The sequence below is a fragment of the Manis pentadactyla genome, chromosome 11 (genome assembly GCF_030020395.1).
Source record: "Manis pentadactyla isolate mManPen7 chromosome 11, mManPen7.hap1, whole genome shotgun sequence".
In the NCBI taxonomy this organism is placed as follows: domain Eukaryota; kingdom Metazoa; phylum Chordata; class Mammalia; order Pholidota; family Manidae; genus Manis; species Manis pentadactyla.
Genome location: NC_080029.1, coordinates 113,857,117 through 113,876,981, shown reverse-complemented (window position 1 = coordinate 113,876,981; position 19,865 = coordinate 113,857,117). Strand labels below are relative to the sequence as shown.

Genomic DNA, 19,865 nt, shown 5'->3' with positions numbered 1-19,865 from the left:
CTATCAATAAAATTTAAATAAGCTCATCTTTTGGGGAAAATCACTTAGACGTTCAGCTCCAGTGATCTGTACATGAATGTTCTGCTTTGATTCCCTGCAGATTTTTCTTCTCCATTGCTTAGTTGGAACTCAGACTTTCACCTAGAGGGGTCATGGACTTGTATAAAGAATGTCTAGTTTGTGTCTTTTGGAGCCTAGACAATATAGCATGAATGTACATAATTAGTTTTTGACTTCAGTGTGGAGCCAAAAATAAATTACTTTGAGAGCATCTCTTTCTTCCATTACTAGAGACAGGGAGAGCTAACAAAATAATGCTTGACATTGGAAAGTATCCAGAAAAATTTCTAAAGTAAATCCAAACCCTAATATACTGCCCCTGGTTGCAGTTGTTCTTACTAAAGAAGCAGCAGAGGGGTTTTTCTCTTCTTTTTTTTTTTCCAGGTGGCCAGTCTGATCTTGGATATAATTCATTATCCAAAGATGAAGTTAGAAGAGGGGATATATCTACTGAGGACATTCAAGAAGAGAAAGATAAGAAAGAGAGCGATTCTAGTTCCTGTAGGTATTGTTTAATATTCTATAAAATTGTAAACTTGTATTAATAGAAAATGCAAGTGACTTGAGTATAAAAATACTACTTTTATTTTCTACTTCCCCCTTATAACTCCTCTTTTCTCCCATTACAAGCCCTCTCCAACACATATTCCAACATACAAATACTTCATGGATGAAGTATAGTCTCAGTGACATAAGTCTCTAAATACCTACTCTTCTTTGTAGAAATATATGTTTCTTCAAACAGTAGCTCTTTTCTGAGGTTTAACCAATTTTTTATTTAATGCTTTTGTTAATGGTCTGTGACTTATATTTTGCCCCTTGCCTACCTCCATCAAAAGCAGTGTTTTACAATCAAAGAAGAAATTATAAAACATATACATGGATCTCATGCGTGGACCAGTACTTAGTAATTCAGTGCACACCATTAGGCCTAAACTAAGTAGAATCACTTATTTGCGATTAACAAGTAGAGCGGTGTTCAGTATATCCTCACCAGTTTCATTTTAATCTTCACAGTGTCAGAGAGTGAGAGTGCAAAAGGAAGCGCTGATTGTCTTCCCAATCTCAGTTATCAAAATTCTTCCAGTATAGTCCGGCTCATCGGTACAAATGGCAGCGCTGATAAAATATCAGGAGAAAGCACAGGTGAGTTAAATAGCATACCTCTGCCTTGTGTAGAATCACTCATATCTGTGTTCCTAGTGAATTTTGTTTTTGAAGTCTTAATTCTCCAGGGTTATTTTTTTTTTATATTTGTGCAGCCTTTCATGGAATAGCTTACTAGCTTGAATTCTGTATTTTATAATACATTTTGTTCAAGCTTTCATTATAACAAAGAATAGGGACAAACCTATGGGCTACAAACTATCTTGAGTTTGAACTCTTAGGACTTTTTGGAAGGGAGAAGTGGGAGCAGGTGAGATGATTAGGCTGAGGGTACCGTACACCTAGCCAATTTTTAATGAAGCATATAGTTCCTTAGTCTTCGTGTTGTTCCTGTTTTTTCAGAGGGAAAAATCCTTCAGATAGCTTAGATAACAATACCCAATATTTCTTTTCAGAGTGTTTTTTACATATTATGTTATATTTTATTAGTATAGCAGTGCCTTCATTAATGAGAGAAGGGTGAGAAAACTAAAGCATCATCTGATTTATAGCAGGTCACATAAGTTATCAACTCGTTAATGGAAAAGTCAATTTAGGACCCAGGATAATACTTGATCCCATGAATTTTTCATCGGACTTCTCTTGGGGTTAAATGAACATAAGCTTCAGTTTCTAGTGTTAATAGTCTGATTACATAATTATACAATGATATTTTTTGTATTCACTCAATTCTGTATCTGTTATGATCTAAACAAATAATGAAGGACTTGTGCTGTCATGCTGATGTATCTCCTTATAAATGGCCTTGCTGCAATGATGTTTATTTTGTGCAGCAGGGTTTGATATGCCTCCAGCTTGGGGGTAGGCAAACTATGTTTTCTGTAAAGGCAGACCTGTTTTTGCACCAGCCCACAAGCTAAGAATGGTTTTTACATTTTTAAATGGTTGGAAGAAAAATCAAAAGAATAGCATTTTGTGACAGATGAAAATTATATGAAATTCAAACTTCAGTTGTCATAAACAAAGACTTATTGGGACAAAGCCTCACTCATTCATTTACAGATACTCTATGGCCGCTTTTGTACTGCATGAGCAGAGTTGACCGAGCTGCCGCAGAGACTGTATGGCCTACAAAGACTTAAATATTTGCTATCTGGCCCATGATAGAAAAAGTTTGCAGATCCCTGCTTTAGTTATCAAAAAAAAGGTTAAACAGTTTATAATTGTCTCCCTTGTATTTCTTTATTAGATAATTGTTATAATTTAAACATTAAACATGTTTTCTTTGGCGTTGTGGAATTGCTTCACAGCTATTTAGTCCTTCCTACCCACTTTCTAATTGTAACCCTTAATAACTTCCTTTGGTAGTCCTTGCTTTATTGTTCTTTCATTACATCTATTCATGCTTCCCTTTTTCTTAAGATTGCTTTTATGAACCTTCTATTTTAATATGATTGTAAACCATCCTTTGATCCTGATATTTTTCTCAAAGTAATTAGCGTCTGATTCATCATCTGGCTTTTGGTTATACACATGCTTAAAAGTCAATTTTTTAGAAGCCTATAATAGGTATCCCAGGTGTGAATTAGAGTTATTAGTTTATCCTTTAGATTTTGGCGCTTTGAAACTTTCCCATCTGTTAAAAGCTATAGGTTTATCACTGCTGCCAAACATTATATATGAAATTTAAAGGAATACTTACTTTTCACTAACTTTTTTCTTATGTACTTGCACATGTGAGGAATTAAAGGCTTATTTGTTTTGCAGTACACTATATGAATATTTATATCATTGTATACTCATATATATGTATGTATATAAATCTGACAGTTTCTAAAAGATATGGGAGTAGAATAACCAAAGAGATGTTTTAATGTTTGATTGGATTTTGAAATAAAACCATCACCCTATAGTTATTTCATGATTATGTTGAGAATTTAACCTTTTGATAAATGTGTATCGAATTACTGAGAGTTCAATCACAGGAAAATTATTCTGAAATGAAACATACTCTGAAATATGAAAATTTACTCTGAAATGTTTTTCTAAGCCTAATTCTGGTTTTAGTATGTTTTAACTTTTTAATTTTTGCTACCATATTTAGCTATAATATATCATATTATAATATACTGTGTTATATTTTGGGTTGGCCTGTTCCAGAAGTTGTTTCCCAGCAAACAATATTCATTCAGGAATTATTTTTTGAGCTCTGTAAGTCTGGGGAGAGGAAATACTGGGGCAAAATACCTCTAAAAACCAAAATCAGTCAAAGGGAAAAATAAAGTTTAAAATCCATTTATTGATCACAAACTGCAATCTGGAGCCGTTTCTCTCTTTCCTGCTCCAGCAGAAGTAAAAAACAGCCCTCCCCATCACCTCTCAGGTTCAGATAAGCCCTCAGTTGCCCAGGTAATTACCCATTGATACGGAGATGAACTTCTCTCCACCCCTGAGGAATGATGCAAATGCACTAAAGCCATACTTCTTTCCACCTCTGAATGCCTACTGATATGCAGATATACTAAAGCCAGGCAAGATATTCTGGAAATATTACAATTTTACCCACAGGCCACCCCTCCAGAAATCTCACCTTACAATTTACTCATCCCCCCTCTTCAGACCAATCTAATAACATACAATAGCAACAGCAATAAAATCTTGATAATCCTCAAGCCAGAGGATTCAGCCTATGCAGATTAAGTAACTGTACTTTACAGCACAATCTCTCACTAAGCACAAAATATGTTTCTACACTTGTTTACTCATTCTTAACAACCATGCTAGATTGCTCACAAAACTTTTACCAAACATTAGACAAAGTCAAGCCTCTCTTTAATCATTTTTTCCTTGACAACAGCAACACAATCATGATAATTCTCAGGCCAGAGGATTCAGCTAAGTTCAAAGTCCCATGCAGACTAAGTCTAAACCTCATCCATTCCAGCCATCACGCAGCAGCTGCAGCCAGGGGGCACATCCAGGACACAAGGACTGTAGAAGCAAATAACCATGATTGTGGGGGGCCACTTTGCTGCTAATACATAGGAGGCCAGCTTCCAGGCCTTTTCCCCAAGGTGCCAGAAGAGCCAGTCATCACCAGTCCATGTGTTGAAATGTCCAGGGCCATGTCCAATTTACTCCTAATTGCTGCACCCATCCTTGCAATGCATGTCCAATAAAGTGGGTGCCTTGATTGCTCTCAATCATGGGCGACTGGCCTTAGGCTGCAAAGAGATGCTCTAGGCCCCTCTTGGTGGTTTGCTGATCTACACAACATGCAGGGCACTCCTTCCAGGCTCAGCTGACTTCTTCAAAGGTCAATGGCAAGCCCCACTGACGGGCTACAGCCCACATTGTCTTTTGCCCCATGTGCAACAACACTGATATAGCCATTGGGCCACATCAGAGGCAGGCTTCCTTCTAGCCAGTGCACCTGGGCCAGTGCATCTGCTTCACCATTCCCTGGGGATGTCAAAGGCAAATGGCCAGTCACATGATATACGGTAGGTGTCTGTGCTACAGCACTCTGTGGCCTTTGGGTCGTCTCTCACCCACCCCGCGATGGGATAGATGGTCATTACCTTGGTTGGAGCTGTTCCGGCAATGGGCTCCGCAGCCAGCAAGGCGTGGTACACAGCAGCCAGTTGCTTCTGTATCAAAGTGTACTGGACCTCTGCTCCTTTCCATAGTTGTGACCAGGCTCCAGCCGGCAGCAGTGGCAGAAGCAGTGGCCTTAGGCTCGGGCCACAGGCCAGGTCGGCGTGGCCAGCAGTGGTGGTGGCGCCTACGCGACCATGAGTGTAGAAACATGTCCCTCAGCGCGAGCGCCACTTCTCCCCATCATTTCTTGGGGTGGCCCTCCCAAAGGTCCCACCCATTATAACAGATTTCGGGTTCAGAGGAACCCTGCTGACTGTGCCAAATGTTAAGTCCGGGGAGAGGAAATCCCAGGGCAAAAGATACCTCTAAAAAACAAAATCAATCAAAGGGAGAAATAAAGTTTAAAATCCGTTTATTGCTCACAAACTGCAGCCTGGGGCTGGTTCTCCCTTTCCTGCTCCCGCAGAAGCAAAAATGGCCCTCCCCTCACCTCTGGGGTACAGATAAGCCCTCCTTGCCCAGGTAATTACCCACCGATATGGAGATGTGAACTTCTCTCCACCCCTGAGGAATGAAGCAAATGCACTAAAGCCATACTTCTTTCCACCTCTGAATGCCTATGATATGCAGAGGTACTAAAGCGAGGAGAGATACTCTGGAAATATTACAATTTTACCCACAAGCTCCTACAATATGATACCATGTGCCAGGTACTACTGGGGATATAATAAGGAACAAAAAATAAACATGGTCCTTGCCTTCATGGAGAAAGCAGGTATGAGGAATGGAAAACATTAATCAAATAATCAAGTAAATGTAAAAATATTATGAGATTAAATGAAGAAAAGCTATAAGTTTCTATGGGAACATACAATAGAGAGACGTGTGCTGGGTTTGTGGGGACATTGGTCAGAGAAGCCGTCCTTGAGAATATGGTTTTTGAGATTACATCTGAAGGGTGAGTAGGAAACAAATGAGGATAGGGGTTGCAAAGGAGAAACCGAGAGCGAGCATTCCATGGAGAGGGAAGCAGTTTGTAAAATGCTGTATGGTAGGAAAGGCTTATAGCATGTTAAAAAATCTGAAAAAGGTCTAGTATTTCAGTCAGGAATCCAAGACTCAGAAAATATGACTAACAGTGGCTTAAATAGGTCAAAGGTTTTTTTTTTTTTCCTCAAATAACAAATTCACAGGTAAACAACTGCTCAAGATGTTGATTCAGGGCTTTTACCATCAGTTCTCTGGACCTAACTGTTAGGGGGGTGGGTTCATTCTCCTTGGTACTCATCTCCACCACAGCAAAGGATCGAAAGGCAGACACAGCAGTGAAGCAGAATGAAAGTTTTATTCAAATATGCTCCAAAGGAGGAGCAGGCTGGAGTCAAGGCAAATGAAGGCAGGTTTATTTGATTACACTCCAAGGGAGGAATGGGCCAGAGTCAAGATAGACAAAGGCAGGCAGCTTACTGTGAGGCTTCTTTTTATGCAGTTTTTGGCAAACCAGAGAAGTCCTTGACATTCTTTGGCCTTGGGGACTTGATCTGATTGGAAGATTGGCGACATGGGCTGCACTCTGACATTTTTTTTTTTTTTTTAATAATTATTTTTTATTGAAGGGTAGTTGACACACAGTATTACATTACATGAGTTTCAAGTGTACAACACAGTGGTAGAACATTTATATACATAATTCTAGGTTCTAGCTATCACCCTACCAGGCTGTTACAATATCTTGACTATATTCCTTATGCTATACATTACATCCCGGTTACTAATTTATTTTACCATTGGAAGTCTGTCCTTTTTTTTTTTTTTTTTTTGTGAGGGCATCTCTCATATTTATTGATCAAATGGTTGTTAACGACAATAAAATTCTGTATAGGGGAGTCAATGCTCAATGCACAATCATTATTCCACCCCAAGCCTAATTTTTGTCAGTCTCCAATCTTCTGAGGCATAACAAACAAGTTTTTACATGTAGAACAAATTCTTACATAATGAATAAGTTACATAGTGAACAGTACAAGGGCAGTCATCACAGAAACTTTCGGTTTTGCTCATGCATTATGAACTATAAACAGTCAGTTCAAATATGAATACTCATTTGGTTTTTATACTTGATTTATATGTGGATACCACATTTCTCTCTTTATTATTATTATTATTTTTAATAAAATGCTGAAGTGGTAGGTAGATACAAGATAAAGGTAGAAAACATAGTTTAGTGTTGTAAGAGAGCACATGTAGATGATCAGGTGTGTGCCTGTAGACTATGTGTTAATCCAAGCTAGACCAGGGCAATAAAACATCCACGTATGCAGAAGATTTCTCTCAGAACGGGGGGGTGAGGTTCTAAGCCTCACCTCTGTTGATCCCCAATTTCTCACCTGATGGCCCCCCTGCGACTGTGCCTGTCTTAGGTTGTTCCTCCCTTGAGGAATCTTACCCGTCTCTGGCTAACCAGTCATCTTCCGGGGCCATACAGGGAAATGTGAAGTTGGTAAGTGAGAGAGAAGCCTTATTGTTTGAAAAAGTTAGCTTTTTACTTCTTTGCATATTTATGCCCTGTGGCTTCTATGCCCAGCATTTGTCTTGAGGTATCTTTACCACTTGGAAGAATTATGATACTCGGTAAATTTGATATGAGGCACGAATTCTATTTAAGGGTTGTAATTAGGAAGGAAGAAGAAAAGCTATAGAAGTAGCAGGCGGAAGAAAACATGGGAAGATTGATTATTTCTTTGATATATCTTCTTGTAGAGTAACTTCAGCATGTATAGGTTTTAAGCTTCTACTTAAATTGCACACACACATTAACATAATAGGAGTATAGTTACATAACCAAAGCATATCTGTAATTACCAGCCATCTGCAGTGAAACCAAGAAAACCAGTTAGGAACCTTAGGCATTTGTGAAAACTTATCTATGATATGGTGGATATTGTCCAAATGAACTTGAACAGTCTGAGAGAAATCAGACAAATTAAAACAACCCATTCCTGGGGACTGTTCACATGCCATATGTTCTTTTAACAATAAATAGTTTGTAGTTGTAAGACTTTGGAGCGCTACAATTTGCACTTCTCCAAATTCTTGGTTGAGTTCCAACAGTATAGATCCAGTCCAATTTTGTTGTTTTACTGTATGCACAGGCCAGCTTAGATATCTCCTTCCTCATTCCCATGGCAGGTCCAGGAACTGGTGGGATGAGTGCATCTACAGCTGTAGCAGTGCGTGGATCTTTGTTGGGGTTTTTTGATGATCATCTTCTGGCATGAGTCTTCCAGAGGGTGCAGATGTTGGAAGTTCTTTTTCATATCGTATCTTAGTTCATTTTCGGGGTAGCCCAATTAGGCTTTGATCCTCTGTATAAACACAAACAGACCCTTTGCCTACACTTTTATATGCCCTTTATACCCTTGTGTAGAACTCGTTGGAGGTTACCACACAGGAACTGCCCTTTTTTTTTTTTTTTTTTGCTATCACTAATCTACACTTACATGACGAATATTACGTTTACTAGGCTCTCCCCTATAACAGGTCTCCCCTATAAACCCCTTTACAGTCACTGTCCATCAGCATAGCAAAATGTTGTAGAATCACTACTTGCCTTCTCTGTGTTGTACAGCCCTCCCTTTTCTACTACCCCCCATGCATGTTAATCTTAATACCCCCCTACTTCTCCCCCCCTTATCCCTCCCTACCCACCCATCCTCCCCAGTCCCTTTCCCTTTGGTACCTGTTAGTCCATTCTTGAGTTCTGTGATTCTGCTGCTGTTTTGTTCCTTCAGTTTTTCCTTTGTTCTTATATTCCACAGATAAGTGAAATCATTTGGTATTTCTCTTTCTCCGCTTGGCTTGTTTCACTGAGCATAATACCCTCCAGCTCCATCCATGTTGCTGCAAATGATTGGATTTGCCCTTTTCTTATAGCTGAGTAGTATTCCATTGTGTATATGTACCACATCTTCTTTATCCATTCATCTATTGATGGACATTTAGGTTGCTTCCAATTCTTGGCTATTGTAAATAGTGCTGCAATAAACATAGGGGTGCATCTGTCTTTCTCAAACTTGATTGCTGCATTCTTAGGGTAAATTCCTAGGAGTGGAATTCCTGGGTCAAATGGTAAGTCTGTTTTGAGCATTTTGATGTACCTCCATACTGCTTTCCACAATGGTTGAACTAACTTACATTCCCACCAGCAGTGTAGGAGGGTTCCCCTTTCTCCACAGCCTCGCCAACATTTGTTGTTGTTTGTCTTTTGGATGGCAGCCATCCTTACTGGTGTGAGGTGATACCTCATTGTAGTTTTAATTTGCATTTCTCTGATAATTAGCGATGTGGAGCATCTTTTCATGTGTCTGTTGGCCATCTGTATTTCTTTTTTGGAGAACTGTCTGTTCAGTTCCTCTGCCCATTTTTTAATTGGGTTATTTGTTTTTTGTTTGTTGAGGCGTGAGAGCTCCTTATATATTCTGGACGTCAAGCCTTTATCGGATGTGTCATTTTCAAATATATTCTCCCATACTGTAGGGATCCTTCTTGTTCTATTGATGGTGTCTTTTGCTGTACAGAAGCTTTTCAGCTTAATATAGTCCCACTTACTCATTTTTGCTGTTGTTTTCCTTGCCCGGGGAGATATGTTCAAGAAGAGGTCACTCATGTTTATGTCTAAGAGGTTTTCGCCTATGTTTTCTTCCAGGAGTTTAATGGTTTCATGGCTTACATTCAGGTCTTTGATCCATTTTGAGTTTACTTTTGTATATGGGGTTAGACAATGGTCCAGTTTCATTCTCCTACATGTAGCTGTCCAGTTTTGCCAGCACCACCTGTTGAAGAGACTGTCATTTCGCCATTGTATGTCCATGGCTCCTTTATCAAATATTAATTGACCATATATGTCTGGGTTAATGTCTGGATTCTCTAGTCTGTTCCATTGGTCTGTAGCTCTGCTCTTGTGCCAGTACTAAATTGTCTTGATTACTATGGCTTTATAGTAGAGCTTGAAGTTGGGGAGTGAGATCCCCCCTACTTTATTCTTCTTTCTCAGGATTGCTTTGGCTATTCGGGGTCTTTGGTGTTTCCATATGAATTTTTGAATTATTTGTTCCAGTTCATTGAAGAATGTTGCTGGTAGTTTCATAGGGATTGCATCAAATCTGTATATTGCTTTGGGCAGGATGGCCATTTTAACGATATTAGTTCTTCCTAGCCACGAGCATGGGATGAGTTTCCATCTGTTAGTGTCCCCTTTAATTTCTCTTAAGAGTGACTTGTAGTTTTCAGAGTATAAGTCTTTCACTTCTTTGGTTAGGTTTATTCCTAGGTATTTTATTTTTTTTGATGCAATTGTGAATGGAGTTGTTTTCCTGATTTCTCTCTCTGTTGGTTCATTGTTAGTATATAGGAAAGCCACAGATTTCTGTGTGTTGATTTTGTATCCTGCAACTTTGCTGTATTCCGATATCAGTTCTAGTAGTTTTGGGGTGGAGTCTTTAGGGTTTTTTATGTACAGTATCATGTCATCTGCAAATAGTGACAGTTTAACTTCTTCTTTACCAATCTGGATTCCTTGTATTTCTTTATTTTGTCTGATTGCCGTGGCTAGGACCTCCAGTACTATGTTAAATAACAGTGGAGAGAGTGGGCATCCCTGTCTAGTTCCCGATCTCAGAGGAAATGCTTTCAGCTTCTTGCTGTTCAATATAATGTTGGCTGTGGGTTTATCATAGATGGCCTTTATTATGTTGAGGTACTTGCCCTCTATTCCCATTTTGCTGAGAGTTTTTAACATGAATGGATGTTGAACTTTGTCAAATGCTTTTTCAGCATCTATGGAGATGATCATGTGGTTTTTGTCTTTCTTTTTGTTGATGTGGTGGATGATGTTGATGGACTTTCGAATGTTGTACCATCCTTGCATCCCTGGGATGAATCCCACTTGGTCATGGTGTATGATCCTTTTGATGTATTTTTGAATTCGGTTTGCTAATATTTTGTTGAGTATTTTTGCATCTACGTTCATCAGGGATATTGGTCTGTAGTTTTCTTTTTTGGTGGGGTCTTTGCCTGGTTTTTGTATTAGGGTGATGTTAGCTTCATAGAATGAGTTTGGGAGTATCCCCTCCTCCTCTATTTTTTGGAAGACTTTAAGGAGAATGGGTATTATGTCTTCCCTGTATGTCTGATAAAATTCCGAGGTAAATCCATCTGGCCCGGGGGTTTTGTTCTTTGGTAGTATTTTGATTACCTCTTCAATTTCATTGCTGGTAATTGGTCTGTTTAGATTTTCTGTTTCTTCCTGGGTCAATCTTGGAAGGTTATATTTTTCTAGGAAGTTGTCCATTTCTCCTAGGTTTCCCAGCTTGTTAGCATATAGGTTTTCATAGTATTCTCCAATAATTCTTTGCATTTCCGTGGGGTCCGTCGTGATTTTTCCTTTCTCGTTTCTGATACTGTTGATTTGTGTTGACTCTCTTTTCTTCTTAATAAGTCTGGCTAGAGGCTTATCTATTTTGTTTATTTTCTCGAAGAACCAGCTCTTGGTTTCATTGATTTTTGCTATTGTTTGATTCTTCTCAATTTTATTTATTTCTTCTCTGATCTTTATTATGTCCCTCCTTCTGCTGACCTTAGGCCTCATCTGTTCTTCTTTTTCCAATTTCGATAATTGTGACATTAGACCATTCATTTGGGATTGCTCTTCCTTTTTTAAATATGCTTGGATTGCTATATACTTTCCTCTTAAGACTGCTTTTGCTGTGTCCCACAGAAGTTGGGGCTTAGTGTTGTTGTTGTCATTTGTTTCCATATATTGCTGGATCTCCATTTTGATTTGGTCATTGATCCATTGATTATTTAGGAGCATGTTGTTAAGCCTCCATGTTTTCGTGAGCCTCTTTGCTTTCTTTGTACAGTTTATTTCTAGTTTTATGCCTTTGTGGTCTGAAAAGTTGGTTGGTAGGATTTCAATCTTTTGGAATTTTCTGAGGCTCTTTTTGTGGCCTAGTATGTGGTCTATTCTGGAGAATGTTCCATGTGCACTTGAGAAGAATGTATATCCCGCTGCTTTTGGATGCAGAGTTCTATAGATGTCTATTAGGTCCATCTGCTCTACTGTGTTGTTCAGTGCTTCCGTGTCCTTACTTATTTTCTGCCCAGTGGATCTATCCTTTGGGGTGAGTGGTGTGTTGAAGTCTCCTAGAATGAATGCATTGCAGTCTATATCCCCCTTTAGTTCTGTTAGTATTTGTTTCACATATGCTGGTGCTCCTGTGTTGGGTGCATATATATTTAGAATGGTTATATCCTCTTGTTTGACTGAGCCCTTTATCATTATGTAGTGTCCTTCTTTATCTCTTGTTACTTTCTTTGTTTTGAAGTCTATTTTGTCTGATATTAGTACTGCAACCCCTGCTTTCTTCTCACTGTTGTTTGCTTGAAATATGTTTTTCCATCCCTTGACTTTTAGTCTGTGCATGTCTTTGGGTTTGAGGTGAGTTTCTTGTAAGCAGCATATAGATGGGTCTTGCTTTTTTATCCATTCTGTTACTCTGTGTCTTTTGATTGGTGCATTCAACCCATTAACATTTAGGGTGACTATTGAAAGATATGTACTTATTGCCATTGCAGGCTTTAAATTCGTGGTTACCAAAGGTTCAAGGTTAGCCTCTTTAGTATCTTACTGCCTAACTTAGCTCGCTTATTGAGCTGTTATATACACTGTCTGGAGATTCTTTTCTTCTCTCCCTTCTTGTTCCTCCTCCTCGATTCTTCATATATTGGGTGTTTTGTGCTGTGCTCCTTCTAGGAGTGCTCCCATCTAGAGCAGTCCCCGTAAGATGTTCTGTAGAGGTGGTTTGTGGAAAGCAAATTCCCTCAGCTTTTGTTTGTCTGGGAATTGTTTAATCCCACCGTCATATTTGAATGATAGTCGTGCTGGATACAGTATCCTTGGTTCAAGGCCCTTCTGTTTCATTGTATTAAATATATCATGCCATTCTCTTCTGGCCTGTAGGGTTTCTGTTGAGAAATCTGACGTTAGCCTGATGGGTTTCCCTTTATAGGTGACCTTTTTCTCTCTAGCTGCCTTTAACACTCTTTCCTTGTCCTTGATCTTTGCCATTTTAATTATTATGTGTCTTGGTGTTGCCCTTCTTGGATCCTTTCTGTTGGGGGTTCTGTGTATTTCCGTGGTCTGTTTGATTACTTCCTCCCCCAGTGTGGGGAAGTTTTCAGCAATTATTTCTTCTAAGATACTTTCCATCTCTTTGCCTCTCTCTTCTTCTTCTGGGACCCCTATAATACGGATATTGCTCCTTTTAGATTGGTCACACAGTTCTCTTAATATTGTTTCATTCCTGGAGATCCTTTTGTCTCTCTCTATGTCAGCTTCCATGCGTTCCTGTTCTCTGATTTCAATTCCATCAATGGCCTCTTGCATTCTATCCATTCTGCTTATAAACCCTTCCAGAGTTTGTTTCATTTCTGCGATCTCCTTTCTGGCATCTGTGATCTCTTTCCGGACTTCATCCCATTTTTCTTGCGTATTTCTCTGCATCTCTGTCAGCATGTTTATGATTCTTATTTTGAATTCTTTGTCAGGAAGACTGGTTAGGTCTGTCTCCTTCTCTGGTGTTGTCTCTGTGATCTTTGTCTGCCTGTAGCTTTGCCTTTTCATGGTGATAGGAATAGTCTGCAGAACTGGGACGAGTGACGGCTGGAAGGACTTCCTTTCTTGTTGGTTTGTGGCCCTCCTCTCCTGGGAGAACAGCGGCCTCTAGTGGCTTGTGCTGCGCAGCTGCGCGCAGACAGGGTTTCTGCTTCCTGCCCGGCTGCTATGGAGTTAATCTCCGCTGTTGCTATGGGCATGGCCTGGCTCGGGCAGCTACTCCAAAATGGTGGAGTCGCGTTGGAGCAGGAGCTGCTGGGAGGCTATTTATCTCCATAAGGGGCCTCCCTGCTCCCTGCAGCCCAGGGGTTAGGGTGCCCAGAGGTCCCGGATTCCCTACCTCTGGATTAAGTGGCCCGCCCTGCCCCTTTAAGACTTCCAAAAAGCACCCGCCAAAACAAAACAACGACCACAAAAAAAAACAAGAAAAAAAATTTTTTTAATTAAAAAAAAAAAAATTTTTATTTAAAAAAAAAAAAAGGTGGTCGTTCGTTTTTCTTTATTCTCCGGTGCCAGCCTCAGGCCTCTGCTCACCGGTCTTTCTGCCCTGTTTCCCTAATATTGGGGTCCCTGTCCCTTTAAGACTTCCAAACAGCGCTCGCCAAAACAAAGCAGCAAAAAAGCAAAAAAAAAAAAAAAAATGGTCGCGCGCTTTTCTTATGTCCTCTGTCGCCCAGCCTCCAGTGCCTGCTCACTGTTCTTGCTGCCCTGTTTTCCCAGTATCGAGGGCCCTGCGCTCTGGCCCGGATGGCTGGGGCTGGGTGTTCGGCAGCCCTGGCTCCGTCTCCCTCCCTCTCTGCCTGCTCTTCTCCCGCCGGGAGCTGGGGGGAGGGGCGCTCGGCTCCCGCGGGGCCGGGGCTTGTATCTCACCCCCTTCGCGAGGCGCTGGGTTCTCTCAGGTGCGGATGTGGTCTGGATATTGTCCTGTGTCCTCTGGTCTCTATTCTAGGAAGGGTTGTCTTTGTTATATTTTCATAGATATATGTTGTTTTGGGAGGAGATTTCCGCTGCTCTACTCACGCCGCCATTTTCCGCCCCACCCTTGCACTCTGACATTTTTATCTGGGGAATTTTTGTCATCTGGGAAATACCTGTGCCCTTCAAGTCACTCTCAGTCCCTGTGGCTTCATTTAATTAATCCTCTGAGTTATCTCTGGTTCTCTGGCTCTATCTGATTAACTTTCTGAGTTCTTGGTGGGCCCCACCTCTTTTCATCCTGCTCTTACTGTCTTTCTGACTAACGTAACCATGATTCTAATATGGCCACTGGCAACTTGAGGCATCACCTGTGTAAAGCAGAAAGAATGAGAATGGGGAGCACTAGCCATATCTGTCCCCTTTTACTGTGAAAGCAGAAGTTTCCAGAAACACTGAACAACTACCACTTGAATATCACTGGCCAGAATTACGTCATAGAGCCACCAGGCCAAGGAAGTTAAATAATTTCAGCCTCAGTGTGAGAGGTCTGTAGCATCCAGCTAGTCAGGTGGAATTTAGTATACATATAAATCTAGGGTGGAACACATGTCTGTAAATGGCCCAGTAGTAAATATTTCAGTCACTGAAGGCCGCATATAGTCTCTGTCATGGGAATATGATTTATACAACCCTTTAAAGGTGTAAAAACCATTCGAGACTGTACAAAAACAGTCTGAGGGCTAGATTTGGCTTATAAGTATAGTTTGTCAACCCCTGGTATAGTTTGGTACCAGCTTTATTTGTCTTCAGGCCATAGCATAGTCCTGACTTTGCAAGGGAACCCCTTACACAGCTATTTAAATGCAATCCCAGAGTATTGCCTTTAGGTTGTAAGATTCTCCCAAGCCTTTGATAATACTCAACCTGTCAAACAGAAAGCTTTCTTTATATTCTAATATTCCCAGAATATAAAAAGAAAGTATATTCTTGGTTTCTTATGTCCTTAATCATAAACTGATACAGAAAAAAATAAATTTTACCTCTCTGCTATGCTGTTTTATTTGTTAATGGTATATACTTATTAAACATTTTTAGTTTGTGGGCTTTTGTGTTTCCTTTTATCTCCTATCACGCTACCTGAGTATGTCACATGTCAGGGAAACGGCACATTTTAAATAATTGCCTGGTTATAGAGAGCTACTTGTGTTGCATAGAGCATGTGAAAAAGACAGTTGACAGCACCCTACCTAGACTAATGCTGTGGAAGACTCCTTATAATGAGGACAGTTAAAGTGATCAGAAATCTAGATTTGTGTTTTCACCACTGGTACCTAAGTAACTTGGCGAAAAGCAATGAAAAGTGTTTCTGAGTAGAAAGTGGCCATTCATATTTGACTACTGTTAACTTACACTCAATATGTAAAGTGAAGGTAAAGTTATTTATCTTCATCTAATAGTCATAAAGATTTGGAGTTTTTAAAAACTATTTACATATGGATAAAGCTAACATAGCTGCCTTTTGTTTGGTTGAGTGCTTTTGTTTTTTTTATTTTTATAGACAGAAGACTCAGAATCTCAAGGTCAGCTGACACACCACAATTGTATAACTGTTGTTTAATCAATTTATTGAAATTAATATATATTTACTATTATTGTTAATATAAGAAGGATAAATATTAATCTCAGTTTAGTTTTAAAAAGCAGTATATCCTAATGCCTAAAAGCATACCCTTTATAGTTAGTCAAATCTGGATTTGAATCCCAGTTCTATCACTTAAGGACTGGGTAACTTTGGGCTGGATAATTAATCTCAGTGTCAGTTTCGTCTCAACTTGTAAGGATGTTGGAATGATCATGGTAGATAATGTAATTATTTATACATACAAATAGCAGACATTGAGTGCTTGCTATTATTTTCATTACTTGTATTTTAAATATTTAAGACATATTTGCACATTACATTTTTCATAGCTAAGAACACTTCTTATTTTTCAGAAAGCACATCTGAGCTGTTGTTAATATCATCTTTTGCGGAAACAAATGAAACTGGGAATATTCAAAGTAGATGCTTCAGACAAAGACACAAAAGTGACAATGAACCTAATTTGCAGCAGCAAGTGTCCTGGGGAAACAGAAGCCGCAATCTTAGTGGAGGAGTATTAATGGGGCTTATGCTCAATAGAATTAACCAGAAAGCAAACTCTGGAGATATGGTTGAAAAATTAGGAGCTGACGCAAAAATTCTTTCAAATGTTATGTCAAAAAGCACGAGACCAAATAGTCTTGATATTGGAAAGGCACCTTTAAGATCAAAAAGAGACAGTCTAGAAAAGGAATCTAGTGATGATGATACACCTTTTGAAAGTCCTAATTGTTTGGTAGATAAAGTGGATTCTCCTGTTATTTTTGACTTAGAAGACTTAGACAGTGAAACAGATGGATCAAAAGTGGGATATTTTGCTACAAAAAATCCCAAGAGGATTCAACGTATGAGCAGCAGCTTCTCGGTGAAACCTTTTGAAAAAACTGATGTTGCAACAGGATTTGATCCCCTCTCTCTTTTGGTTGCTGAGACTGAACAGCAGCAGAAAGAGGAGGAGGAAGAGGAGGAAGATGATAGTAAAAGCGTTTCAACACCATCTGCTAGGCGTGATTTAGCTGAAGAAATTGTGATGTATATGAATAACATGAGCAGTCCTCTGACAAGTCGTGCACCAAGCATTGATTTACAGCGGGCATGTGATGATAAATTACCCAACAAGAAAAGTCCAGCATTGGTCAAGGCATGCAGAAGATCTAGCCTGCCTCCTAATTCTCCTAGACCAATGAGACTTACCAAATCTAAAAGTTATACAAAAAGCGAGGACAGACCAAGGGATAGACTCTGGTCTTCTCCAGCCTTTTCACCTACTTGCCCATTTAGGGAAGAATCTCAGGATGCATTAATCCATTCATCACCGTCATTTAATTTAGATACATTACTAGTACCTAAATTAGATGTTCTAAGGAACAGTATGTTCACTGCTGGAAAAGGAGTTGCAGAGAAAGCAAGCAAATGGTATTCAAGATTCACCATGTATACCACGTCAACTAAGGTAAGTTCTGTCAGTATTTTCTGCTTTTCCTATTTACTCTCCTCCACCACCAGATGTCTGTTTTTACCATTCTCTTTAAACACAGCTTTACAAAAAAAGACTCTTGGGATACATAAGGTTAGTAAGTATACAAATTTGAACTTGAGTAGTAACTTCAAAAGGAAAGAAAATTCACCAAGATTATGTTTATAGTTCGGTTTTGAAAGAACATGATTTGTAGCTGGAATAAAAATTACTATTATGTGAAAAAGCTTACTGAGCTTCATTATTTCCTTCAAAATGCAGATTTTTTTCCAGACACATTGTCCAACATGCCTTCAAAAATTACCAGCCAGGCATAGGATTTCTCTTCCTGGTTAGGATGGGATAGCTTGTGGTAGACCAGTATACCTTCCAAAAGAAAAAGCTGACTGAAATATAGAAAATATCTATTTAAAGTTATCTGAGGACTGCTAAAGCAACTAGAAAGTAAAGGGACAAAATTCTAGAAAGAGGAAAATCACAGAAGTGAGCTGAAGTTCTGTAATTACTTTTCCCTGAGGGCATTTGCTTGTTTTGAGCACAGAGCAAGAGGTTTGCAAATCCAGGCTTTGCCTTATCAGAGGACTGTGAATAGGTGGGGTCCATGGAGCTTTTGAGATCTTGTTGAGCTAAGGAGACAAAATTAGAAACTTGAGGGTCCTGAAATACATAAATTTTTTCCTAAAGTCATTTTCCAAATTCTGAGGCAGGAAGCTAAACACATTAACAGAAAGTCTCTGACAAATAAGTTTTTAGCAGTTTCATGGTGCTAGGAATACAATAGCCAGAGTCCATGAGCTGCTGGGGAGTCAGACTGGAGGTGGGGGGAGCTTTGGTGAATACACTAGGCCCTTAGTTGGAAGTCCTACAGAGCTTTAACTTAGGAGCATTGACAAACTAGAGGCAGACTGAGCCTCACCCAAACTGTAACCTAGGTGTGACTCAGCTCTATCTGTGACTGGATTAAAATAATCAGACCTGTTCTGGAGAAACTGAAGATCATCTGGAGTCATTACAATTTTATATTCTGTCATTCAGTTAAAAATAGCTATACCTCAACAGACACTTCTCCAAAGAAGAAATTCAGGTGGCCAACAGGCACATGAAAAGATGCTCCACATTGCTAATCATCAGAGAAATGCAAATTAATACCACAATGAAATATCACCTCACACCAGTTAGGATGGCCAACATCCAAAAGACAAACAACAACAAATGTTGGGGAGGATGTGGAGAAAGGGGAACCCTCCTACACTGCTGGTGGGAATGTAAACTAGTTCAACCATTGTGGAAAGCAGTATGGAGGTTCCTCAAAAAGCTCAAAATAGAAATACCATTTGACCCAGGAATTCCGCTCCTAGGAATTTACCCTAAGAATGCAGGAGCCCAGTTTGAAAAAGACAGATGCACCCCTATGTTTATCGCAGCACTATTTACCATAGCCAAGAAATGGAAGCAACCTAAGTGTCCATCAGTAGATGAATGGATAAAGAAGAGGTGGTACATATACACAATGGAATATTATTCATCCATAAGAAGAAAACAAATCCTACCATTTGCAACAACATGGATGGAGCCGGAGGGTATTATGCTCAGGGAAATAAGCCAGGTGGAGAAAGACAAGTATCAAATCATTTCAATCATCTGTGGAGTATAACAACAAAGAAAAAACTGAAGGAACAAAACAGAAGCAGACTCACAGAACTCAAGAATGGACTAACAGTTACCAAAGAGAAAGGGACTGGGGAGGATGGGTGGGAAGGGAGGGATAAGGGGAAAAGGGGCATTACGATTAGCACACATAATGTAGTAGGGGGTGACACGGGAAAGGCAGTACATACAGAGAAAACAAGTAATGATTCTATAGCATCTTACTATGCTGATGGACAGTGACTGTAATGGCATATGTGGGGGGGACTTGATAATAGGGGGATCTACTAACCATAATGTTGTTCAAGTAATTGTACATTAACAATAAAAAAAAAATAGCTATACCAAGAGACAGGACCATAACTAAAAAACAAAAGAAGAACATGGTGGAAACAGACCTTCAGGTTATCCAAATATTTGAATTAGCAAGGGACTTTGAATTAATTTTAAAATGTTCAAGAAAATAAGGGAAAAGGTGAAGAAAAACATCTGGAAAGATGGAAAGTTTTACTACTTATCTATTAAAAAGAATCAAGTGTAAATTCTAGAACTGAAAAAGATGAAATTAAGAATGCAGTAGTTGGATTTAACAACAACAGAACACAAAAAGAAAGGTTAGTAAACTAGGTGAGAAGCTAATAGAAAATATCCACACTGAAGCACAGTCAGGAAAAAGTTTGGAAAATACAGAAAAGAATACAGGGTTTAATGAAGATGCCTAACATTGCTCTGAGTTCCAG

The 19,865-nt window shown here is 39.4% G+C and overlaps 1 protein-coding gene across 8 annotated transcripts in view; it reads left to right on the top strand.

The window, feature by feature from the left end:
• DENND4A (DENN domain containing 4A) overlaps positions 1-19,865 on the top strand; it is a 158,125-nt gene that overhangs the window by 118,559 nt on the left and 19,701 nt on the right. For all 8 annotated transcript variants that reach the window (XM_057488905.1, XM_057488904.1, XM_057488903.1 and 5 more), the window contains 3 exons: positions 445-561; positions 1,078-1,206; positions 16,355-17,454. In XM_057488905.1, the coding sequence (XP_057344888.1) occupies positions 445-561; positions 1,078-1,206; positions 16,355-17,454 (1,346 nt within the window). The remainder of the gene's footprint in view (positions 1-444; positions 562-1,077; positions 1,207-16,354; positions 17,455-19,865) is intronic.